The sequence below is a fragment of the Peromyscus californicus genome, unplaced genomic scaffold (genome assembly GCF_007827085.1).
Source record: "Peromyscus californicus insignis strain IS unplaced genomic scaffold, ASM782708v3 Scaffold_16__1_contigs__length_79575227, whole genome shotgun sequence".
Lineage (NCBI taxonomy): Eukaryota > Metazoa > Chordata > Mammalia > Rodentia > Cricetidae > Peromyscus > Peromyscus californicus.
In genome coordinates this window covers 60,769,324-60,795,915 of record NW_026294458.1, presented here as the reverse complement: position 1 = coordinate 60,795,915, position 26,592 = coordinate 60,769,324, and the positions used below count along the sequence as shown (strand labels likewise).

General features: G+C 35.7%; 1 protein-coding gene and 1 non-coding gene across 3 annotated transcripts in view; one reads left to right on the top strand and one right to left on the bottom strand.

The window, feature by feature from the left end:
- Nucleotides 1-7,138: 7,138 nt before the first annotated feature.
- Nucleotides 7,139-7,206, bottom strand: LOC128112358 (small nucleolar RNA U54). Its single transcript, XR_008218976.1, has one exon. It is a non-coding gene; the product is annotated as a small nucleolar RNA U54 (small nucleolar RNA).
- A 7,132-nt stretch (nt 7,207-14,338) lies between these two features.
- Tmprss15 (transmembrane serine protease 15) overlaps nt 14,339-26,592 on the top strand; it is a 112,184-nt gene continuing 99,930 nt past the window's right edge. For both annotated transcript variants that reach the window (XM_052739824.1, XM_052739823.1), the window contains exons 1-3: nt 14,339-14,483; nt 17,333-17,463; nt 17,720-17,787. In XM_052739824.1, coding sequence (XP_052595784.1) covers nt 14,339-14,483; nt 17,333-17,463; nt 17,720-17,787 — 344 coding nt within the window. The remainder of the gene's footprint in view (nt 14,484-17,332; nt 17,464-17,719; nt 17,788-26,592) is intronic.

Below are 26,592 nucleotides of genomic sequence, written 5' to 3'. Positions count from 1 at the left end.
TCATGTGTGTGTCCACTGTTGACCAGCTGTGGTTATTCAAGTTGACATAGCAGCCCTATTCAGGACAGTGTCTTTCTTGTGGCATAAGGAAAATATTGTCTGGTTTTATTCACCTTATTAACCAAATGAAATGTAATGATCATGTAATAGAGCTGATGTACTTTCTATCTATCGTGAGAAGCACCAGGATTGACATGAGTAGGGATGATATCAAGGAAGCAGAAGACAAACTTTTCTAATAAAGAAATACATGCAGCATCTTTCATATGGTCTAGATGCTGTTACAGTTGCATAGATCTAACATTAGTAGCACAATTTCAATGGAGTGACTGTGTTTAGAAATAATTACCTATTTTTCTTCTGTGGTAAATCCAGTTTCAACCATGTTTTCTAGCAGGTATTGATCAAGACTGCTTTGAATACTCACATCATCATTGTCTCTACTCTGAACAAAAATGCAGCTGTAAATAGCTGTAAAATCATTTTCATAATGAATTGATTATAGAGCTAATTATTTATTGATCAAATCACAGAAACATATGGCAGTCGGGTTAGGGTTAAGAAATCATGGAAGTTGTCATAATCTCTTTGTCAGGGAGAGACCGCATTTAATGCAGTCCTCAAAGGTAAGAAGATTCCTCAGAAGTTTGATAATATAGCTTCTCCGACTGGTTGCATGCAGCTTGATAAAGCCACTCTCATCCAGTGGTGAGCACTGACACATCGACATGAACGACTGACTGAATAAGCCTTGGAACACAGCACTACTGACAGAATGTTCTCAGTCTGACTGCCCGCAGCCACAACAGAGAAACACGACAAGAGATGGAGAAATAAAAACAGAAGAAATCCCTTAGCTCTCATCCATGATCCACAGATGCAGGATATCCACTTGACCCTTTATTTCAGAAGTCCTCTTCCAGGTAATCCCAAGCACTAGAATGAATGCTGAGTGGAGGCAAATGAGATGAAAAGATATACTCAGAGGAGGTGAAGTAAATGCTACATTTGTTTGTTACCTGTTCATGACCAGAAAAACACATGCACAAAATATTTGGTTATCTTTCAACTAAAGAAAGAGACCAAGTTACAAACTAGGATTTTCCCCTAAATTGCTGGGAAGTCTCAGCCTCTTCCTACAGCAGCACTCCTTAGGGAAAGTAGGCTGTTTTGAAGGGATTATTTGAAAAGTTTATATACCTTTGTTGCAAATATATTACTATTTTATTTGTTTGTTTTTATGAACATATACATATATGTCTAGGTAAAAATACATGTGTAAACCCGATTATGTGTATCTGTACGTACCTGTTTTGTTTATATATAAGTACTTGAGGTTATACATGGAGTATTTGAGTATTTGTTTTTATATATGTGGGGCTGTACCTTTATCCGACATATATAACTGCTTATACCAGCATTGTCCTGATTATTTTGCTTATATAGGTCAATTCCCATTGATCACAATTAGCTTCTGGAAATCTATTTTGCTCATTTTGCTGAAGAGTTAATCTTATTTTTCTTGATCAAAAACAAGTAGCAGACACAGACATCTGAGAGGTTTGGGCTCTATTTTTATCAAAGGGTTATCGGGAGCTTAAATTTAATTAAGTTGTGAACATATCAATCTTGCTCAGCATAGATAGTAGCTTGTGTAGCAGGAATCTTAAAATGTTTCAAAAAATAACTTCTCTTATTTTGTTCCCTACCACAGAATCAAAATGTATTAGCTATTATAATTGCATATTTAATTGCATGCCTGTGCTGTGCAATTATATCCACGGCGTCCTTGTTTAGTCTTTATCCCCAGAGGTCCCCTCTAGTTCCATTACACCTGCAATGACAGAAACATTCCAATAAAGGAGGGGACCCTGGTAGGATTATGCACAATATTGAAATCATTTATTGTTGCCTTCTTACCCTCACAGAGTGGAGATGATTGGGTTGAATTTTAATAATGCATTTTTTATAAGAAAGTATAAGAAACAATTTCAAGTAGAAGAATAAGACCAATGGTAATTAGGACTACATGTCACACAAAATTTTAAGACTCCATTTTGGAAGATATTTCAGGAAAATTTGACTGGATAACAATCAATATGATATTTTTGCTGTAATTTTTTTCTTTATTCAAGATCAGTTGAAATTGTGTATGTAAATATTATTCTTCTAATTGGCCTAAATGCAAATTGATTTACCTACTTACCATTATCTTAATGAAAATGCAGTAATTATTGAAATGTATTATTCAAGTCAATCTGGCATGAGTTGACTTTTCTAAACTAAGGTCTTATAACCTTGTAAAAACAAAGAACATAAAACAGAAATTTAGTTCCACAGTAGATAAATATATATGAGGTGTTATTATCCATAAAGTGCATATTTTTGAATAAATTATTCTATTGTGATCAATGTCAAGAATTAAAGTCATGATCCATCTGGATAATTTAAAGTCAAACACAGGAAGGATGGTTACTTTAATATGTTTTGCAAAATGCTCCATAAAACATATGACTCTATCAAAAGTCTCAATGTTTTGACCAAACTTTAAAAATAAAGTAATAACATCTTCACTTTGTTATATGTGAATTTACTCTATCTAGATTAGTCACAAGGAGCTAATGTCCTTCAAAGATTATTAAAACCAGATAAAATAGTGTTCTCAAAATAAATAACCTGAAATTTCTGGAGATTTTCTATATAACATAAATCTATAGTTAATGATACATAGTACTATACATATCCCAGTAAAGCAAACAATAAAAATATAAAAAGGAAAAAAATGAAAAGTTTTTAAAAGATACCAAGAAAAATGTCTGTATAGATACAATAATTTTAATACTTTAGTGGGTGTCTGTTTAGTTCAGAGTGGATACATTTCTACACTGAAATACTTGCTAAAGAAGTATTATTTATGTTATTAAATATAAAATATTATAAATGTTATTAAACATATAATTGGAGAGTCCCTGCTTTCAGATAAAAAAGTGGTCTCCTTATAAATAAATAACTTCTATTTATAGCATAATTTGTAATTTAAAATTCTAATTCATACACATAATTCATATTTCACTGTGTAATTATAACAACGAAGTATGGAGAAAAGGAAATTCTTGATTCTTGGCTAGATAGAAATGACACTTATGAAGGGCCATGATGTGTGACTTTACACTGATAGTCACAAATAGCTTCTGAAACTGCTGTGTAGCCCATTTGTCACCTTCAAGAGAGAAGAATAAAATTTCACCAAGGTTACCTTGTGTCACTTTTACATCCTACCTTAATCTATGAACACATTTAAGCTGAAGGAAAACTGAAGATGATAATGGACAGTAGGCAAAATCTTAGGGTTTCTATTACCGGAAGGCGAGTGTGAACATAGAGTAATTTATGCTACAGCTGTGTTTGTGGGTTTTACCACTTGTACTATGGGTTTATCCCTGTGTTTTGAATATGATAGGCAATAATCTTACAGTGAACTACAGTCCTGAGCCCATCATTCCATTTTGTCTTGGTTACCTTTTTGTTGCTGTAACAAACAACTAACAAGACACCTGACAAAATCAACTAAAATGGGTGAATGAATTCTTGTGGCTCATGGTCTCAATGCTCGGAGACAATGATCAACGAGCCCCATGGATGGGAACTGTAAAGAGGTGGAGCATCATGGAAGGAAGTGTGTGCTGGAGGAAAGTGTCTCATGTCAGAGCAACTGGAAATTGGGCAGAGAGCTTGGGAATACAGCAGTCAACAGCCCCACTGAAGGGCCCATTTCTGGCTTCCACCAGGCCCTATTGACCAATGACTCCAGTTTGTCACAGAAGCCCACAGGCTCCAGGTCATGACCTACTATTTAAACCATTCACTGGAGGCCATTTAAAATCCAAACCAAAATAAGCCTATATAAAAAAGTCACTAAACATTGCATAACCTCTCTAATAACATATTGTTAGAAATATAACTCAATATGCAGTTATCCCATTTAGTTCTCTAATAAGCTCTACTTGATCTGTCTGTCATTAAATTTAGAGTTATTCAATGCAATTAAAAACACTCGCTAGCTTCCTGTTACCATGTGTTATTTTAATTTCAATGTTAATGGTCTTAGTTTTAGCAGTCACAGCATGATCATGGAAACCTTAACTTAGCACATAATTTAGGGTACAACATTATGTTATTTAAGAAAATTTACATATTCAGCCACTATGTTCTATGAGCTGGCATAAAGGTAAGTAAATAATATTTATATAAAATGATGTAAAGATACATGAATAATATTCATATAAAACTATGTATTACCTCAATACAAACTGATCTATATAATATCATACTACTCTCCAGTGAACTTATTTCAGTGTTATATAAAAGAATTTAGTTTGAAAAACTTGTTTGAGAGTTTTGAGGCATAAATCAGAAGAGAAAACTTGTTTTCTTAACTAAATGGTGCCTTAATTATCTCTAACACTGTTCTTTCATTTAGGAAGAAGAAGAAAAAAGGATAAGCGCTTGGGCTTGTTTTAATGAAAAGACAGAAAACTTCGCAAGTAGATGTGGAAAACTTGTTCTATGCAAAGAATAAAACTGGATGTAACAGTTTGGAAATGACAGCAGGCCCATTAGAGAAAGAGAATGCTGAGAAAATTTGACAAGTAGGCTCACTCTTTTTCAATATCAAAAAAAAATTTTTTTGACCTCCAGGCAATAAGATGATTAAAGTTAAGAAGTAGCGTGGTGAGGAGATAAACCCTGCCTGAGCTACAGATGCAGCTGGCACAACAATGTAAAATCATGGGGTTGAGAATTGGTTAGGATCCTGGATACACAGGGGGTTTCTTTGAAAATGACCTAAACTAGCAGCTGATAGGGAAGACCATGCTGATATTTTTTCAAAGCTCCCTACTAACCAACTAAGACGCTATGAAAAGTGTGGTAACCCCTACTAGGAAAAACCAATCTCTCCCAGCCTAGTTCATTTTTCTTTCCTGAAATGCAGGTCTATTTTTGAATACTTCCATGAATAGAGTTCTTTCCTTCAGAACAGTTAAGTGCTGGTGCTACGCAGTTCAGCGTGTTCCGGTACAATACCCTTTATTCAAAACTTTTATAATCCACTTTACAGATAAAAGTAGATTAGGGAGATAGGCTTGGTGAGAGTGACTTTCATGTCACAAGGCAGGAAGCTGCATGTGGAGCCTGAACAAAGCTGGAAGAGTTGGGAAGAAGAATTTGCATCTGCAAAAAGAAAGTAAATATGGTCTCACTGCAGTCAAATGGGAGGAGAGGATTGAAAAATGCTGCAATGAGAGAGAAAGGTCAAGGGGAGCTAGGAGGGAAAGATCTTAAGAATATATTTTAAAAGACATCATCCCACACAGATGAGTTTCAGGTGACTATCTGAAACATGAGATATTTCTTTTAAATGTGAAGGCATAGGAATCATATGCTGTCTTTTGGAGGAGCCACTAAAATTATGAAGTCAAAGTCATGAAATTTCAAACATGAAGGGGATTTTGAAAGTCAGTAACTTTGGTCTGGAGACGAGAAAATGGAAGCACAGAGTTTTTCTGAAGATTCTCAAGTCAAACAGTAAAGGTCAGAGGCTCTGTAGGACAGCCTTGCATCAGCATATCTAGGACTCTCGTACGTTTTTTATAGCGTCATACCACCTTGTTGAATAGCCATTATATCACCCACCAATTGAGTGTGCTTTGACTCTTACAGTGTCTTCTGTCTACCACATATTTAAGAGCAATCCCGACTCCTAAACTGAACACGGATGGGGAACACAGGTACAGTTTGACAAGACTCCAGTAGAAGCAAGACAGTGCGACTAATTTCGGTTTTCCAACATCCGTTTGTAAAACTGTATTCTGCCACACGGGGGATGTCGTAGTGTCTTTCAAACTGTTGATTAGCTGAATACTACGGCCCTTTCTAGGTTGTCATGACATGGAAACTATGACATGAAACACAAATCAGTTGTCACATGTAGCTTTAATAGAATAAAACCAATACCGTCTTTACATGTTTGAGTCAGACATTGAATTGGATAGGCATTTTGTTAATGTGCAGTTGATGGTGAAGCACAAAATATTTATGTCCTCTCTATAATCCACTGAGTAGTAAAAACCTAGTTATAACCCAGTGAAAAGCCCATCATGAAAGGACAAAGAGAAATACAAGCAAACAGACCAAAAATTAATTAATTAATTAAAATAAAGAAAGAAAAAAAATACATGTGTATGATTTAACCAAAAATAAGAACATAAAGGATCTACGGGTAGGAGAGATGTCTCAGCAGTTAAGAGCTCTTACTGCTCTTGCAAAGGATGATGGGTTCCCAAGACCCAAATCTAATGGCTTACAACTTCTGTAATGTTAGCTGCAGAGGATCTAATGCACTCTTCTGCTGCTGGTCTCTCTGGGCACCTGCACGCATGTGCACACATATGTGCAGAAATGAAAATAAAAATTTTAATGGGTTTTAGAAATTGATTCTATGTATTTGAGTGTGTTGCCTGCACATATGTAAGGGTACCAAGTACACACAGTGCCAGAGGAGGCTAGAGGATTCAGTGAAAACCCTGGGATTGGGGAAGATTCTAAGTCTGCCTGTGGGTGCTGGAAACTGAACTGTATTATATCCAAACACAGCTCTTGCCTGCTCAGCCATCTCTCCAGCCAGATGAAAATCTTTAAGAGTAATTTTTCTTTTATTGAAAATAGATGATTCTTATAAAATGTATTCTGATTATGGTTCCCCCTCCCCCTACTCCCCCCAGTTGCTTCCCTTCTCCTCTCCCTTTCTGTCTCTCCTTAGAACACAGGCATCCAAGGATAATAATAAAATCAGATAAGATAAATCAGAACAAAACAAATATGAATGTGATGAAACAACCAAGCAAGGAAAAGAGCCAAAGAAAAAGCACATGAAATACATACAAAGACAGATAAACACATGTTTGCACACAAAAGGATCCCATTAAAACCCCAAACTGGAGCCATAATATATATGCTGATAACTTATAATGTAGAAAAAATAAATAAAGTCCTGACAACATTATGAAACAAAGAAACTCAAAAAATGCCATTGAGGGTTTTTGTTTGTTTTTGTTTTTTTGGGTTTTTTTTTTTCTCCTATCGGCTCAGAATAGCGTATAAGAAACATCACTGCAGTTCAAGACAGTAGGGGTCTCCTCACCGCCGGTTTTTTGGGGTTTTTTTGTGTGTTTTTGTTGTTGTTGTTTGTGTGTGTGTGTGTGTGTGTGTGTGTGTGTGTGTGTGTGTGTGTATGTGTTGGCCATCTACTGCTGGGCACTGGGCCTACCCTCAAGGGTTATGAATTGGAGACAGCTTCTGGGTTAAAGATGAGGTCTCCAAGTCCCCTCTGGTGAAGACCCCTATGTGCAAGCTGCCTCGATTTCTGTGAGTTCAATGGTGCTCCTGCGAGGTTGTGACTAGAAGGCCTTGATTTCGTGGTATCCTCCACCCCTCTGGCTCTTGCACTCTTCCTGACTCCTCTTCCACAGGGTTCCTTGAGCCTTGAAGTGGTGAAGTTTGAAGGAAACGTACTTTTTATGGACAAGTGTTCCAAGGTCTCTCACTCTCTGCATGTTGTCTGGCTGTGGGTCTGTATTTGTTCTCATGTGCTGCAGGAGAAAGCTTCTCTGATGATGGCTGAGCATGACAGTGATCTGTTGAGTATAGCACAATGTTATTAGGAGTCGTTTTATTGATAAGTTCCTTTAGTAGAACAGTAGTATTTCATTTTCCCCTAAGTCTCTGGCCTGTCTAACTTTCAGATTCCTAGCCACCCAAACAGTATTGGGTATGGGCTCCATCTCATGGAGTGGGCCTTAACACAAATCAGACCTTGGTTTGTTATACCCACAAGCTTTGTGCCACTATTACACCATTGTGTCTTGCAGACAGGTCACTCCCTCTTGTAGATTGAAAGGTTTATAGCTAGGTCGATGTTTACCTTTTGTATTGGCTGGTTTTGTATGTCAATTGACACAAGCTAGGGTCTTCAGAGGAAGGAGCCTCAGTTAAGGAAATGACTCAATGAGATACAGCTGTAGGCATTTTCTCAATTACTGATCAGTCGGGGAGGGCCCAACCCATGGTGGGTAGTGCCATCCCTGGGCTGCTGGTCCTGGGTTCTATACAAAGTTAGAAAGAGCAAGCCATGAGAAGCAAACCAATAAGCAGCACTCCTCCACGACCTCTGTATCAGTTCCTGCCCCGTTTGAGTTCTTGTCCTGACTTCCTTGAATGACGAACAGCAATATGGACAGTAAGGCAAATAAACTGTTTTCTCCCAAACTTGCTTTTGGTCATGGTGCTTTGTTGCCTCAATAGAAACCCTAACTAAGACACCTTTCTTCTTTGGTAGCATACAGAGTACCTTCCAGTATCATGAATACTAGTCCATACCAGTGAAGACTCTGGGTAGGTACCAGCTTAATTTCTTCATATTAAATAAGCTGTACAGGTGTTGTCTTCAGCAATAGGGGCTTACTGTCAGTTTGTGGAGAAACACCAATAGCCTGGATTGTTTGGGGTTCAGGTGTGGTCCCTTTGGCCAACAATTCAATTAGATGTAACTTGTTCCCAATACTGGAAGTTTCATTTGGTGATGAGAAATGTCCAGTTGAGGATCTCTCTTCCCTGTTACTTGTCGATTTCATTTAGATCACCTACATATGTGTACATATTTTAGGAAGCTTCTACTGTAAAAGGTTTCCAATTATGCATCAAATTCCTCTTAGTTTTACTGTCCCTTACATTATTCCCTCTCACAAGCCCCTCTTCCCTTCTCCTCCTACTTATTCTATTTCCTCTTCCTAGGCAGATCCATGTCTCCTCTCTAGCCCATTACTCACTAACTCACATCTGTGGTTATATGGATTATGAATCAACAGATAAAGTGTGTGTGTGTGTGTGTGTGTGTGTGTGTGTGTGTGTGTGTGTGTGTGTGTGTACTTGCCTTATTTGTCTTTCTGGGTCTGGGGTAAATAACTCAGGATGACTTTTTCTAGCTCTGTTTGTTCATTTACCTGTGAATTAGTTTCATAATTGCATTTTTATAACAGCTGAGTAATATTCTCTTGTGTAATGTACCACATTTTCTTTGCCCATTCATCCATTCGTTGACATCTGAGGAAAAGGCAGGTGAGATGATGCAGGACTAGCAGGCTCAGTGTCTGTTGCTGGTGTCAGTAACTACGCTAGGAAACCACAGATCCTGCCATTTCCTACAGATTCTCATTAATGTATAGAGAATATTCAGTGGTAATTCTAACCAAGCAAGTGAAAGACTTGTAAAATAAAACCTTTAATACATTGAAGACGATATCTGAAGATGGAAAAATCTTCCATGCTCATGTGTCAGTGGGATTAACATAATAAAAATGTCCATTCTACCAAAAGTAATGTACAGATTCCCTTTTTCTCAAGCTGCTTGCAAATTTGACTTGCTTTTCAGGAAATTGCAACATGGTATTGAAAATTTTAACTCTTGACAGGAAGAAGAACCTTGTTGATGTTTCAATATTCTCTTTTGAAGAATGTCCTTATCATTCTCTAGATTTGCTCAGTTTCTGTTGTTATGTCCCATTTTTCATCTCTAAGCTTGTTAATTTGAATCTTCTTTCTCTGGCTTTCACTTAATTTGGTTAAAGGTTGTCAATCTTACTGAGTTTCTCAAAAAAAAAAAAAAAAACTGATTATTTGTTTCATTGGTTCTTTGTCTTGTTTGTTCGTTTGTTTGTTGTTTCTAGTTTATTGATCTCAGGCCCAAGTTGAGTTCTTGCCGTCTACTCCTTTGGGGTATTATTTCTCCTCTTTGATATAAAGCCTTCAGGTGTATTTAACTAGTATGATATCTTTCCATTTTTTTAAATGTAGGCACTTATTGCTATGACCTTGATGCTTAGAACAGCCTTCAGTATGTCCAATAAGTTTAGGTATGTTGTGTTTTCATTTTTATTCGATTTTAGAAAGTTCTAAATATCTTTCCCAATTTCAAGGTAGGCATATTTTTCATTCAGTAGTGAGTTGTTCAGTTTCCATGAGCTTGTAAGCTTTCTGTGGTTTCTGTTGTTGTTGATACCCAGTTTTAATCCTTGGTGACCAGATAGGATGCAGGGTGTTATTTCAATTTTCTTTTATCTGTGGAGACTTGCTTTGTGTCCAAGTATGTTCTTTAGTATTTTTCTCTTGCAGCTTTAAATATTCTCTTTGTTCTGTACATTGTGTATTTTGGTCATCTTGTACTGTGAGGAATTTCTTTTCTGATACAGTCTATTTGGTTTTCTGTTTGCTTGTTGTGCTTTGATAGGTACCTCCTTCTTTAGTACAGGAACATTTTCTTCTATGATTTTGTTGAAAATATTTTCTGTGCCTTTGACCTGGGTTTCTTTTACTTCCTCTATTTTTACTATTCATAGTATTTTGAATTATTGGTCTTTTCATAGTGTCTCAGATTTCCTGAACATTTTGTGCCATGATTTTTCTTAGATTTAATGTTTTCTTTGACTGATGTATTAATTTCTTCTTTTTGTCTTCAATAACCAAGATTCTCTCTTCCATCTCATATTCTGTTGGTGATGCTTCCCTCTGAGGTTCCTGTTTAAATTCTTATATTTCTCTTTTCTGTTTTCCCCCAGTTTCGATATTCTTTATCCATTCTAATTCCACTTTCATGTCTTGCACTATTTTATTCATTTCATTCTACTGTTTGTGTTTCTGTAGATTTCAATAGTAGATTCATTCATATCTTCTTTAAGGACCTTGAAGATAGGAATGCTAGCTATTCTGAAGTCCTTGTGTTGTGCTTCAGCAATATTGCATTTCTCACGACCCACTATAGTGGAGTTGCTTGGCTCTAGTGAAAATATATATTGTCTGAGCTGTTATTGATTGTGTTTTAGCGCTTGGCATTTAAAAACCTGGGTTTGGAATGATTGTAGTTCTTGGTATTGATATCTGGTCTTGTGCTTGCTGGGTGGTGTATAGACCACAGGGAATGGGGAAGAACAGGCCACAGAAGACAGCATTTCACAAAACTGGAAATAAGACCGATGAATTGCAATTGGAGGACAGGAATTTTTCCTCTAACAAACAAGGAATGCCACTTTCTTGCAGTGCCCGTATTTTTAATGTTTTTGGTCAATTTCTTATATTAATTAGATTTCTATACTTACAGCAACCTTTTTCTGTATTTATCTGCATTTTTTTCTTTTCCATTTTGCTTGTTTTTGGTGGTATTGGGGTGGTTTTGTTATGTTATGTTTTTTTCATTTTTGTCAATTTTCTGCTACCTGTACTAACTAAAAGAACTAGAAATTATTTTCTAAATTTCCTCAATGTCTTTTTTTTATATTGTGTATCCTTGTACCAAGCAGCAGATTCCACAGTGCCATTTTTTGAGCAAATGCATGACATGCTTTGAGCATATTTACTCCGTACTAACCTATATCCCCCCCTCTTCTCTCTTCCTCCTCATTTTCTTTATCTTCCAAATTCTATCCTTTCTATCTTCTATGAATATTTTGAATATTTAGCATGTAATGTAGAAATCCTCAATCACATGAATTTTCTGTCATTCCTATAGCTTCTCATAAATGCCCCCACCCTTTCCCAGGCAGGACAATCTGAACATGCCACAGGGAAAAGGGAGTTCTTGAGTCACTCTCCCACAATGAACATGGCTGTGTGTTGACTGATGATCCTTCTTACTACTGTAGCTAGGAGACCTTTGAGCCTGCTCTGTTAGCTCCCAAAGGCACTGATGAGATACTCTTCCAGGTTCCTGTGGACTTGACCACACCCAGGCAGCACTGGCTTTATTTCTTGTGTGCAATTTTTTTTAAATCTTATTTTTACAATACAATTCAGTTCTACATATCAGCCACGGATTCCCTTGTTCTCCCCCCTCCCGCCCCCCTCCCCTTCCCCCCAGGCCACCCCCCATTCCCACCTCCTCCAGGGCAAAGCCTCCTCCAGGACTGAGATCAACCTGGTAGACTCAGTCCAGGCAGGTCCAGTCCCCTCCTCCCAGGCTGAGCCAAGCAACCCTGCATAAGCCCCAGGTTTCAAACAACCAACTCATGCAATTTTTAATGTCATCATTTTCCTAGTGGGCTTTCTGTGAACCATTTCCCAAATATTCATGTTAAAACAGTGGTCTAATTCCTATTTTTAGGAATTAGAATTTGTCTGTTACAAACAGACACAGAAAGATGTTCTCACAACCAGTTCTCTGGCTTTGACTTTGGTTTCGGTTTCTTGAAAAATTTTTGAGTTATTATTGGGTAAATTTATCAGTATAATTCTCCCTGTTTTATGCTATTATTTAAAACTCAATTGAAACTGTCAAACAACACTGCATTTTTCTTCTGAATTTATATATAGTTCTCATGTATTCACTCCACCTTGAATTTATTCATCCTAAGGCTGTGAGATAATGATCTAATTTTATTTATTTTGCTGATGGATAAGAAATCAACTCAGTCCCATTCCTTGAATAGCAATTCTTCCTCATGTATTAACAATAACACTATGTTTAATGTATGATGTTTCGCATGCACAAATCAAGTTATTTCTGGGCTCTTTATTCTACATCGAGTTGAATTTCTGATTCTATACTCCCATCATTACAACTCTGCAGTGACTGCTGTTACCTGATAGGGCGGCTCTGGTTTTATTTTAATAGCTTGCTTTGTACATTTGAAGACAGGGTATATTACTTCTCACACGCACTTGTTTAATTTCAGACTGTCCTTCATAAATTATTGTCTTTAACAAGACATTCTTCCATGTATTTATTTACACACACTAAACTCAGCTATAGATATAGGAATTTGTTTTCTTTTTATGTTTCCCCACCCCCCTCTTTTCCCTGGTCCCTCCCAGTCACACACCACCCCCTGCCCCTGCTGTTTCCACCCTCCCCTCTGATCGCTCCTCCTATTTCTGTTCAGAAAAGGGCAGGTGTCCCATGGATATCAACAAAACATGGCATATCAAGTTACAGTAAGACTAAGAACATCCCCAGGTATTAAGGCTGGACAAGGTGACCCAGTATGAAAAGTAGGTTCCAAATTTGAACTTTTGTATTATCTCTGAACCTAAATATATCCCTTTGGATTTTCAATTTTATATTTTGTGTGTCATTTCTACACTTGTAATAGAGCTCATGAACTCAATATTATCTAGCAGAATTAAAAGTATTTGGCTTACTCCAAAATAAAATCGATACAATTGATTGATTGGAAAGCTGATTGATTGCTTTATGTCCTGGTCTCATTACTATGCAAGTTAGAAAAAAGTTCCAACTGTACACTCCACTTTAATTATAAGAAAAGTTTCGTTTTTTTCAGGAAAGCACAGGTCTACAGTTACCGCGAAGGACATTGTAACCTGTTCTCTTGTTCTATCTTAAGATGATAAAGTATACAATTATATGAGCAAGGTCTCCTCTGCCTAGCATAGTTTCTTAAAATAGAAATAAACACTCTGTTTTTCTTAGGATGATTAATCCCAGGAACTGATAACTGCTCACGTCATGTAGAGTAGCCATATGATGCCTAAGTGGACTTTCCTTTAAGTAAAATCAATACTACCTCACATTGTGTAACTTCAAGAGTGGCATCATAAGGTTCACAAGACTTCTGTTTATTTCAATAATGTATCTATGTACCCATGCGTACACATAAGAGAAAGGGGGAAGTAAGAGGGAGAAACAGAGGAGTAGAATAAGACACTATACATCTACGCTATAGATATATGTATGTTATGGTTTGATGTTTTTTACCTTCCTACAGGAGAATACTTCTAATTGTGACCTGAGTCACAGGGTAGAAGGTTGATCTGTTAGGAACAGTTATGCAAATATCAAGTGCATTTCCCTAATGACCAATTCGTCTATCATCATTTTCAGATTTTTTAATAGTTCTCAAGGAGATTAAGGGTCAATTATTTTTGTTTGTTTGTTTAAGAGAAATGGCATGCATTTCATTTCTCTTACCCTGACAAATGGCCTGTTCACATGATTGCAATTTACAACTCTAGGCATCTTTACTCACTGTATCTTCTTAAATATTAACCATCCCTTTTGATACTGAATGTATAGAGACATATCATTTCCAGAGGGATACTCACAGCACATTCACACTGAAGACTGCCGATGTTAGTTTGAGTGGTTGATGCCTTTAGAATCCTTAGGAACTTGAGAGATTTTACTCTACAGTTAGTATTAAAGTATCAGTTTTGCTGATGCGAAAAACTGTAGTCTCTCATAGTTTCTGAAGTATCCATCTTCCAAAAGTAAAAAATGAAGTCAAACAAAAATGTGGCTGCAGGACATCCTTCTATCAGCCTGTTCGAAGCAATGCTCTCGGCTCTGTTCGTGATGCTCATGGTGCTCAGTGCTGGGTTAACTGCCGTATCCTGGCTGGCCATCAGGGAATCAGAAACAAGTAAGTCGTGCGTTTAAACAAGGAACATGTTCTAGGTCAAACTGTGATGTAATTGATTCATTACTTTGGCTACACCACAAGTTATTTTTGTTACATTTAAGTGATTCTGGAGACTTTAATTCACAGAATATTAAGAAAATCAGTTGGTATGTCATTTCAAATAATCCCTAATTCAAATTCAGGAATACAGTGTTTTACCTTTTTTACAAAATAAGTTTCAGTTTTTCATTTCAGTATATAATAGAGTAGGTTTCATAGCCTGTATACTCATGGTGATAAAAATGAAATCATACACATATTAAAATATCATGGACTGTACAAGCTCATACATATAATGAGTAAATGAACACATCTGTCCATTTATATAAAATAATATCTTTATTCTGTTTTTTGGCCTAAAATGTTGCTATTTTTGAGTAAACAAATTCAAACATAAATACATAAATATAGATACATAAGAATTTCATTCTGCTTGAGGAGTAATGTGATAAAAAAAAGAAAGAAATTAAAACATTATTGTGTAGAACTAAGCTAATATGGGCCAAAAGCTTTTCAAAGACATTCAAATATAATGTCATGGTGTCACAAATCTTTGACTTCATTTTATTGGTGTCTCACTATTCATGTTATGAATCTGAAACAAAGAGCTTGAGAACTAGCTTGCTTAAGTTGGCAACATTTGGTACATAGATGACATCAGATCCCAAACTGAACCCCAATTTTAAGATTTGACTCCTAATTACCACTTACTCACTTAGAAGACAAATAAATAAGTCAGAACCATCACAATTGCCTGGGTAGCAAAGTTTTTTTTTTTTTAATTTCATTTATATTTGAAAATAATGAATTGTATGTAAGCAAAATTAGTTCTAAAAACTCACAAGTAGAAGAATTTGCTTGTGAGTCACCTTCATTTTAATAAGTATTTAGGGATAAACTATTTTCCCCTGACTAATAAATGTTTGGATTTGAATGTAATAAAAAGTATTTGTAGTTTTATAGAAATAATTTTAGTATAATCCATGATAATTTAAATATTATATCTAGAGGGAATCTGCCTTTAAAATAAAGAATAAATATTTGTAAGTACTTAGTATGAGCAATACACAAGTTTCACCTGGTTTTAGAAAAGTGGTGGTTTTGGGCTTATTTATTTGCTTCAAATGACTTTTGAAAAAATAATTTTCAATCTACTGGATTTTTTTTAGTTCATAAAGAATATGTCATTTATTTATTCTATAATATAGACATTATTTGTAAATGTTGATGCAATATAATGAGTAATTACTCAGAAAAAACAGAAATTTGACTTACTAATAATAAAACATTAGTGGAAATTAAATGTATTATAGTTATTTAATTTTTGCATAATGGAAATATTGTAAAGTTTTAACATTTTTAATTGAAATAGATTTAAATCATATTCACCCTCTGTTTCCTCCCTCAAGCCTCTCCCTGATATCCTTCCTTGAAATTCTCTGAATTCCCCCAACACTGAAGTTAATAACCTCTTTCTTTGATTATGGTTATATGCACATATATGTGTATGTATATAATTTTAAAATGTAAAAATTATATAGAATACATATAAAGCCTTCACTGAACTTGTCATTTTCTTGTGCATGCATAGAAATTGTCTCTATTAAAAAATTCACCTTGGTATAATATTTTTCATACTGATGGTTTCTCCATCAACTTTCTAAATGCAGATCAGCTCCATACACAGACATACTAATAAAGGACTCCTAGTCTCCTTCATTCAGACATCTCTTAACTCTTTCATTGTTTTAAATGTAATTTAATTTGTTCACAAAATGGAAATGATAGAAATAACAATAAGGTACATGTTTTTTAAGCTAAATGGAAATTTATTGAAATTTGAAATATTCACTTTAATATTTTTCTGGACAGGAAAATTATGTGTCCAGGAGAGTTTGGAGGTTATAGTTAGTCAAACATATCAAACATATATTTAAGTTTCACCCCATCATTGCTCATCTTTATTACATTAGGAAATTATGTCATTCTAATCCCCCATTTCCCTGTTGAAGGAAAGAAAAAAAATCTTCTCATATCATGCCATTGTGAGAATTACTTAATGTTACTATTGCATTGACTAATGGTTTTATCATTTTGTGAGTTTAAGACAGTTATTCATTTTAAATACAAATATGTATCAAAGAAAATATTCAGATAAAAGGATTGTTTAATTTGTTCACCACATCTTACATTATTTCCCCACTGAGACTGTATTTTCTACCTCGTTCTCAATAACTTCTCCAATGAAGACAGTTCCTGTCTCATGCCAAAAGTCCTACATGCCAAGTTTATAATTAGTAGGATGTAAGAAGTAGCTTCAAAGCTGTGTTTCAAAGTTACACATGAACAGAAATCTTCACAGAAATTCACATGCAGAAAGCCAGCAGTGTCCTGGAGGCTTGGGGTCTAAGAAACATCTAACAGCAGCTACATAACTTTTAATGGTCCACTTCTCACTATGTTTTCCTGAATCACTTCCCGTAATTGGTAAAGTATGATTATGCCCTGTGACTTCCAACAGGAATCTCAATTTAAAAAGAAAATGGGAAAAAATGTATGGCTTGACTTCAAAGAAAGGAGGAAGAAATAAAGAGAGTGAAAAATAAGCCTATATTTTTTTATTCTTTTCAAACAACCAGACATGTAAAAATGGAAAAAGAGAGGGGAGTAGCTGGTTTTGAAAAAGGAAGATTACAAAGAAAACGCAAGAATTAAATAATTACAGAAAAAGTCTATTAAATGAGTGTTGTTGCCCCTATATCAAAAACTAGGATGCAATATTCTTCTTTATTTCTTATTAATTCATCTAGGTGCAGAACTTGGAAAAAGTCATGAAGTCAGAGGGACATTTACAATAACATCGGGAGTGACATACAATCCTAATTTACAAGACAGACTCTCAGTGGATTTCAAAGTTCTTGCTTTTGACCTTCAGCAAATGGTAGGGGGGCTGTCTCTCCACAGCTGGGTTAAAATCTCATAATCTATTTTATTAAGTCATTTTCAAATGATGCATAGACCACATTTTTATGCTCAGGAAATATCAGTAAATGCATGCCGTTTTCAGAATTCGTAATTGTATGAACCCACCCACCATGAAGATTTCCGCAATTCTAAACAAATGGATTGCCTGCATTCTGTATAAAAAGTTGATAAAACTTTAAATATTCAATTTAATATATTTTTCATCTTTTTAGATAGATGAGATCTTTGAATCAAGTAATCTGAAGAACGAGTATAAGAAATCGAGGGTTTTTCAATTTGAGTGAGTATACTTGAAACCATTCTTCTGAGAACACATTGCTCCAGCCAATACTATGCTCAAATGTGTAGTGTCATTATGTGTAGGACGGAAGAAATACTTCCAACATTATGTGTGTACTTGGTAATGTTTTTCAGAAAAAATTTTCATTTTTAGTAAGAGATAATAGTAATATTTGATAATTAATATGCTAACACGTTTCTCTTACGAGGGTAAAATTGTGGAGATGTGTGTAAGGATTAAAACTGAATATATGCCCATGGTGATATAATGCTTAATTTGTTAAGAACATGTGAAAGAAACTTCTTAGTTATCAGTAAAATAATATATCACCTAGTTTGTTTACGTTGTAAATCAAAAAAGAGAGGAGATACGTTAGCTTTTGTACTTAGAGAAAAAAATGCTGTGATTGTAGCATCCTCGACCCGCTTCTGGCCTCTGTGGGCACATGTTCACACACACACACACACACACACACACACACACACACACACACACTCACACATGTACTTACACTAAATAAGTAAATAAGTTAATGAGTCTCAGATGAATAGGATAATATGTAATTTCTCTATGAATACTTCAATCTAGAGTATGTATTGGTGCGTAGGTATATTAAGCTACACTCTCTATATGTATCATTTCCTGTAAGAACATTTACTATGAGATTTAACCTGTTGAATCATTGTGACTATAAACAAAAGGACTTCCTGTCATGTCTTCTTGCTTATGTCACAGTGAATCTAATGATTTATCAACTGTGAGAACCAAAGGGACTTTGGAACAGAGATACTCATGAGCAGCACAATTAGCAAAGAAGATTTACTGCTAATGAGAATCTATAAAAGTTAAAGAAAAAAGATAAAGGAGTGTTCTACTCAATGACTAGAAAATTCAAATACAAATATAGGCAATTGAGCAATACCTTTCGTATCTGAAATAGGAAAAAAATGAGAAAGACTTTTAAGTTACTAAAATGAGAAAAAAATGAGGCAAAGGCAATTTGGATGAGAAAACAGGTATCAAATGATCACTTCTGTTCTTTTTGAATAATTTTTGTGTAAAACACTACTGAAAACAACAAACAAAGCAATATAATTTAAACCTTAAGGCACACACATCATAAACTGTTATATCATCTTTTGGCATATCTTTCCCCTAGTGGCTTCAGTCATCTCTGGATGTCTCACTTAGTTCATTTCCAAAGGTGATGTTTTATCGGAAAATTCTATCCTTTATTTATCCTTTGCTTTTTTCTCCCTCCTGCTCTTTCTTCTTCAGAAAATTAGTCAGTCTATGTGAAAACTTACAGCAGAATCTGTATTCAAAGTCCCCTCATTTTCAATCCAGAGAATTAAACACTGTGGAAAATATAGAACCCATAATCGAAATAGTGCAAAAGCACCTTATTTTGCTATGTATTTTGTCTTAAATCTTTTTTTTGATATATATATATATATATATATATATATATATATATATATATATATTTTATTTATTTTGCAATACAATTCAGTTCTACATATCAGCCACGGATTCCCTTGTTCTCCCCCCTCCCGTCCCCCTCACCTTCCCCCCAACCCCCCCCATTCCCATCTCCTCCAGGGCAAAGCCTTCCCCACAGACTGAAGTCAACCTGGTAGACTCAGTCCAGGTAGGTCCAGTCCCCTCCTCCCAGGCCGAGTCAAACAATCCTGCATAGGCCCCAGGTTTCAAACAGCCAACTCATGCAATGAGCACAGGACCCGGTCCCACTTTGTCTTAAATCTTATCTTGTATAGTTAAATAAATGAAAATTTTTCTGAAACCTATAGTAATTGTTTGAACAAGCATATAGAAAGATAATAAATCAAATTATTAATTAAATGAATCCAGCCTAAGTCTGATGTGTGGTGATCAATCCAGAAGTTCTAATATTATGTTTCATATCAAATATGATACAGGGTTTGGTGGTGTTTTTTTTTTTTACAAATTCTACATTGCTTTGCTAATAAAAGCTACAGAAAAATTGGAGATGCAATAAGGGTGCTACATTAACTGTACTGTGGAAATGATGTAAAGACATATCAACATATTAAAGTGTTGTACAGGTTTCTGTTGGGGAGGAGAGTGCCATAGACCGAGAGTTAAGTGTCTGCTGTTATAATGCAAATTGTTATCATTGTTTCCTTTTTCTTTTACTTCCTTCTCAGAATGACACACCACTGTCACGTTTCTTTCCACTGAAACATTTATAATTATTTCTCCAATCTGATGTGACAATAACTGTCTTTCTGTAATCTCTAGGAAACTATGTTTCTCCTATCTTCCCCAAATGATCTTCAGCTTAGTCAGAGATATCTCAACTATTCTGGAAAGGAAACCACATGCTTTGAAAGAGACAGTGAAATGCAAAACTAAAATCAAGCATAAAGAAAATAAAGTAAAATCATTCGAGTATGAACTATTGTCCTGCGCATTGCACAAGTAGAGGGCAGCATAATACCAAACGGCAAACGTAGGTATATAGTTTTAAGGATCAGCAAAAATTGTATTAAAACCGCAGTAGTGGGTAGGGGAGATAACTCAGTCAGTGAAGTCTTTGCCATGGATGCCTGAAGACTTGAGTTCATTGTCCAGAATTTACATAACAAAGAGGGTTTTGGTTGCACATGCTTGTAATACCCACGGTAGGGTGGTAAAGACAATCAAATCCCCAGGCCTCTTTGGCCAGCAAACCAATACTAAAATTCAAATCAATGAGACCCAGGTAAAATAAGGATTCTATCTCAAAAGTGAAAATGGTGAGCATCCTGAGGGAGGAAAGCTGAGGTTGTCTTCTGGCCTCCAAGTGTAGTGTATGCATGTACCCTTCCTACCCACACACTCAGATATCCACACATAAAAAACATGCACACATACATGCCCATCCATACACAAAAAAGAAATGAATAAGATACCCATGAAAAGCTGAAACAAATATTTTGTTTTGACAATAACCAAATGAATATCAGTTTATGCTTCCATTTCTCTTATTTTTCTGAAAGTCACAGGCAAGCCTTGCATTCAACCACATAATTTACAAGTTTTTAAGAATAAAGATATTGAGGAAGAATTTTGTTAAGGAGTTTATACAACCAACACCATCAAGAAATTTTCTCTCTCTTGTGCTGAGGTACCGAGAGCATTGTCTTGACTTTCTTACATTTAGGATGCTTATAAAGTTTTTGATTTTCTACCTAAAAGTGTTACCTAGGAAGTGACTGATGAGTATATGCAGCCACTAATTAATTAATAATAATTAGTCTCTGAAGATACTATAGGGATGCTGGTTTAAAATCCCTATTTCAAATATGTGAAAATATTGTTAAAGAGATGTATCAACATTAAAAATATCTAATAATGTTACCAAGTGGCAATTCATATAAATTATGCATACACATTGTATAATGGTCCAAGGAAATATAAAAGACTTAAGATAACTTCACCTAGACTTTGACTGGCTGCTCTGTCTGAGTTATGGTCAGAGCTTCAGAAGGAAGTTCACTCAATTTCTACAAATGAAAAATAAGCATGCTACTTAAAATTGATTCTCTCAAATTGTGTATGCAAAGACTAGGAATCCACGTTTAAGGTGACTATGGACATCAGAAAACCATTCATTAAATAATCATTTTTAGCACCATGTCTTGTGTGTTTTCTAATTTCAGTTACTAGAAAGAAGCTTTATTCCCTTCTGCCCAAGGCAGGTTTTGTGCATTCTCAGCCACTGTGAGGTTGTAACTTGACACCTTAGAGACTGAGTTTAGCTCCCTATTCATACCCTGGGTTTCCTGAAGACTCTCTAACATTACCACTGGAAATGCAGGTGTGTTCCTATGTGCTGTCTCAGACACTCGTTTGAATTTCATAGATCCTTCATACACTTTTAGCATCTATGCTGACCTTTCATTCTTCTGTATAGTTTCACTTCAGCTGGACTCCCATTTTTCTCCTTAGTGTCCCTCCTTTACATTTTAGCAACTGCTAAGCACTAATCCATGTCACATCTCCATGGATGCTTAACCGACACACTTTTCTGAGTGAGCACTTTTCTCCCCAACTCATTCAGAACTTGGTGTAATCATACAAAATATCACCCTCAAGATGTGATAGAAGTTTGATTCTCTCCTTAATAGGTGATAGGATCTGACCACAGAGGTCAAAATAAGACATTGGTTCCCCTGGAAGTGATGTATTGTTTTGAACAATCATGTGGATGCTGGGAACCTAACCCTGGTCCTCTGCAAGAGCAAAAAGTATTCTTAACAACTGATCCCTCCTTCCAGCCCAGAATCCTCTGTTCTTGAGACTAAACGAAGGTGGGATGGTCAATTCAGTGCCAAAGAATTATGCCCAGAAAAATAATGACATAAAGTCAAATAACATTAATGGGAAGAAGGCAGGACAGAATCTTGCCATTTTTTTTTTTTAATTAATAGCCTGAAAAAGGGAGATATGGGAAAAGAAAAGAGAACAAGGAAACATTCCAAGCTATTTAATTTTATGATGTGTGTGTGTGTGTGTGTGTGTGTGTGTGTGTGTGTGTGTGTGTTAATGTATACTCTTTCATTTGAACCCAGAGTGCACCCATTCACCTAGACTAGCTAGCCAGTTTGCTACCAGGGTTCCACATCTCTGCCTCCAAAGTGTTGGTATTACACTTAGGAGACAAATACCCTCTTAGCATTTATATGGGTGTTAGGAATTCAAATTCCAGTTGACATACTTGTGTCTCATCCTGTCAATTTCGGGTTATCTTAAATAATCACAAATGATATCTATACTCATAGGAAAAGGGGCAAAACCACTATTAGACTTAAGCATTTCAATTCTTATTTGATTTGTAAAATCAGGGAACAGAAATAAATGATTTATCCTCTGCATAACAGTATGGAAAACATATATCTAACAATAAATATTTTTAAAATAATACAATTTCAGTGACCTCACATGTGTGTCATCAAAACATATCACTAAGAACAGCAAACTTAGTCGTCAATCTATTTTATCTTATTTTACAAGGATTTCATGTATTTTTGCCACTTTCTAAAATGTATGTGTGTGTGTGTGTGTGTGTGTGTGTGTGTGTGTGTGTCCGTGTGTGTGTGTGTGTAACCAGTCTGAAGAGAAAAATTTGTTTTTCTCTCTTTTGGGGATTCTGTTATTGTGCTCTGTGGAAAATGTTTTGACTCACAGAGCATTAGCAGTTGACTCTTTCAATAAAGGGCTGTTTGCCCTCTGCGGCAATGCCTACTTTAAGTTTGCCCTTTGCACACAGATGAGTCACAAGGTTCTCAAAGGAAAGAGCCGTGTTTATTCAGCAAGCCTAAAGGTTATCGGTATCATTAAGGAAAACATGAGATAAGGAACATTTTGATCTATTACATCCAATCTCTCTGTACAATGATAGGATTTATCTAGCTGTAAAATTAAATGGAGAGAGGGAGAGACCAAAAAGAGGAGAGCTCTGAAGCTCCTCTACTAAGAACAAGTTCTTTGAAATAAAAATGGCCATTATTTTTCCTTAAAGGAATGATTTTTCTCATTTATCTTAATAAATAAAATAAATCTCACAGCATGGATACCAATCATTGATAAACTACTGAAAATAAGTTTCTCCCTGCTTATGAGATGAAACACAAATACTTATCATGGTTTCCTTGATTTCTACTATATATCTTTCTTATCTCAACATTTATACTGAATACAAAAATAAATTGTAAAGGATACAATTGTATGTGTATCTATAATATAGACTTTCACCCTCACAGATACAAATTATTAAGTGCTACATATAATTCACAACTAAGAAGACACATCCTTCATACAAACACATTTATGCTTGAGGTTAAATTATTTCAGTTAGTTACAACCCAGTGAAGGAAAATTTCAGAACTGCATTTTCTCTGCCCCAAATACCTTGTGTCTTCTACTGCCTGATTCAAGCTACACAAAATCAAGGTTTCTGTATAATTAAATATGTGGAAATATATAGAGAAGACACAGATTTCATTATCATATAAATTATCTTTTGTGCAACAAAAGAGAAAGTAAAACCGTGGAACTGACGACGACGACAGTAGATAAAAGATTCTGTGCATCCACGCTTTATTTTAAACCATATTTAATCCTATCAGCTCTTAGTTCATACTTCAGCAGTGATGTTTGGCAAAGAGGATAGATCCTGAAAACATAAAGAAACGGGGAAGGATTAAAGAGGGCACGAGAAAAGGGGAAGTGGTGGAGGAGGAGAAAAAGGAAACTGTCCATCTTGACAGCATATAGGAACAAAACATTTTTCTCTCTTTTGACTAACCAAAACTTGCAAGTCGTTAGGTATTTCCCCATCTACGTATATGTGAAATTCTTACAACATCGCAAGACAATAAATATATGTACCCATCTCTTAGATGATGTCTATCAGTCTCTTTCCTTAAGAATAGTTCACTAAAGTGTTGAAAAAACAGGGGTACCTGTTTCTAAGAAACAGAGACATGACTATCCCGTCTGTTGTAAAAAAAACCATAGAACCCTGCAGACAGTTTACACTCTTGCTCTAGGTGTTGATGTTTGTATAATTATAGAGAAAACATTAGCCAGTGTGAAGGCTCAGGACAATCTAGTCTCCATCATCCTTTTCACTAAAAATGGGATGAAACCTGAAAGTTGTATGCCAATTAACATGTTTTTAACTTTCGTTAACAAGGTATATAATCACCCAAACCTTAAAAAGCAGAGGGATTTTTTATTTGTTTGTTTTCTTTTCTTTCATTTTGTTTGGTTTTTCTGACATCTCACAGAGTCTTGTTTTCTGTGCAGATTAATTCAATGTTCTGTTGACAATAACGTAAGAGATTTAAGTGTTTACTTTTTTCCAATATGCTGCATATGACTTTCAATCCTGACTACCCTAATGATCCCCAGAGGACCCTGAAATGGTCCTCAAATTCTGGCTGTTACATAGAGGCATAAAAGTAGTCTAACAGATAAAACAGTACTTCTCGGTACTTTTATTTTATGTAAAAATAGAAGTCTAATAGTCTTTTGCCAGTCTTCTCACGTTCCATTGATAAGGACCCAGTCATGAGAAACGGTTAAAGAAGACAGCTTCATTCCTTACTATTTTTACTCTGCAAGAAACATAGAGTTCAGGGCTCTGGAGAAAGGGCACAGTATAAAGGACATTTGCTCTTGCAGAGGACCAGAACTTAGTTCCCAGCACCCACCCCAAGAGACTCATAACCACCAGGGGATCCAACTTCCTCTTCTGCCCTGCAGGTGCATCTGCACTCATGTGTGCGCACACCACAATGTCCCTGCCACAAATACACATACATATTAGTAAAAAATAAAATATTAAATGAATATTAAAAAAACAGGGGTCAGTTGGTATAGAAAACATAACAAGTGTTGAAGACCAGATTGGAAAAAGTGTCTGTGAAAAACTGATTCCTTACTAAAGACAAGAGTTTCTTTCATGTGTACATTTGGGAGCTCTGAACGGTTACTAAGGTGCTGTCCCACTAATAAGATTTGGTTACTGTGATTTAAGAAGATAATTGGACTGTTAATCTTGCCAACATTTTCAGATAATTAACTTAATAGAAGTGAACTGTGGGATGATAATAACCAAGTATCTTGGTCATTTAAATAATGAGAAAACCACCTCCATGGAAAGGAATAATTCCTGCTGAACTATGAACCTGCATACTAACACAAGCATTAAGAAGGGACATCATGTCCTGTGAGATGATGAACTACTGTGGTCTTCCAGGGACTTCCTGCATTGGTATATAATGATGGAAGGAAAAGTTAACTTTTACTCTAGGTTCCTGCAGGACAGATAGATAAGGAAATCATTCAGGGCTAACAAAGTCCTTCCTTGGAGAGGCTCATTAACTTGGAGATACCAAGGTTGCATGTGTGCAAGGTCTTTGTCTTAGCAGCAGCAGCACCAAGGTCTTTGTGTTAGCATCAGCATCACCATGTCAGGGCTGACTCTCCCTGATCTACCTTAAGGAGTCAACTTCAACCTAAGAATTGTCAGCACAAAACGAAGATCAGAGCTTGAGTTTCCCTTCCTGTGTGGTTGTAAGCTTAAGAGGGAACATGCAGTTAACAGAAAGGCGGGAAAGAAAACAAAACAAAATCTCTCAGGTGCCTCTATTGTTTCCAAATGAACTCTTCTTTTAATATTTTTTACAATGTAAACAAAAATACCATTTAAAATGCAAACTACAGAGCGAGAGTTAAAATAAAGGGGAAGAATATTCTGTAAGGCCACAGGGTTGAAATTTTCAATTGTGATGATCGTGTGTCAGAAATGTCTTAAAAGAATAAATATCCTGAGTGTCCAGTAATTCCAGGTATGTTTCTTGTCTTTCTATCCTCAAAATCAAGACATATTTTAAGAATTTAGGTTAAACAAAAGGAAAAAGAAGACTAAATACAAATGTTCACAGAGGCTTCATATCAGGTCTTCTTAAATGTGCACGGTTTATTTGAAACACGCACGAAATGATGTCAGATTTCTCTTGACCTATGAATCCACCAGACAGATTGCAAGCTCACACACTTCATTCCTTCAAAGGGTAAAATGACAGAACACTGTGAGACACTGTTTCATTTGACACAAGGGACTAAGAAACAGCACTGTTTTCCTGTGTGCCCTACTGAACACCGATTCCATGTTGGTTTTACTTTAGCATTTCTATTCTTGTAAAAATATTGAAAGCTTTCAATACGGAAGGCTTTCCTTCCATTATACTAAAGATAATACTTTACAAT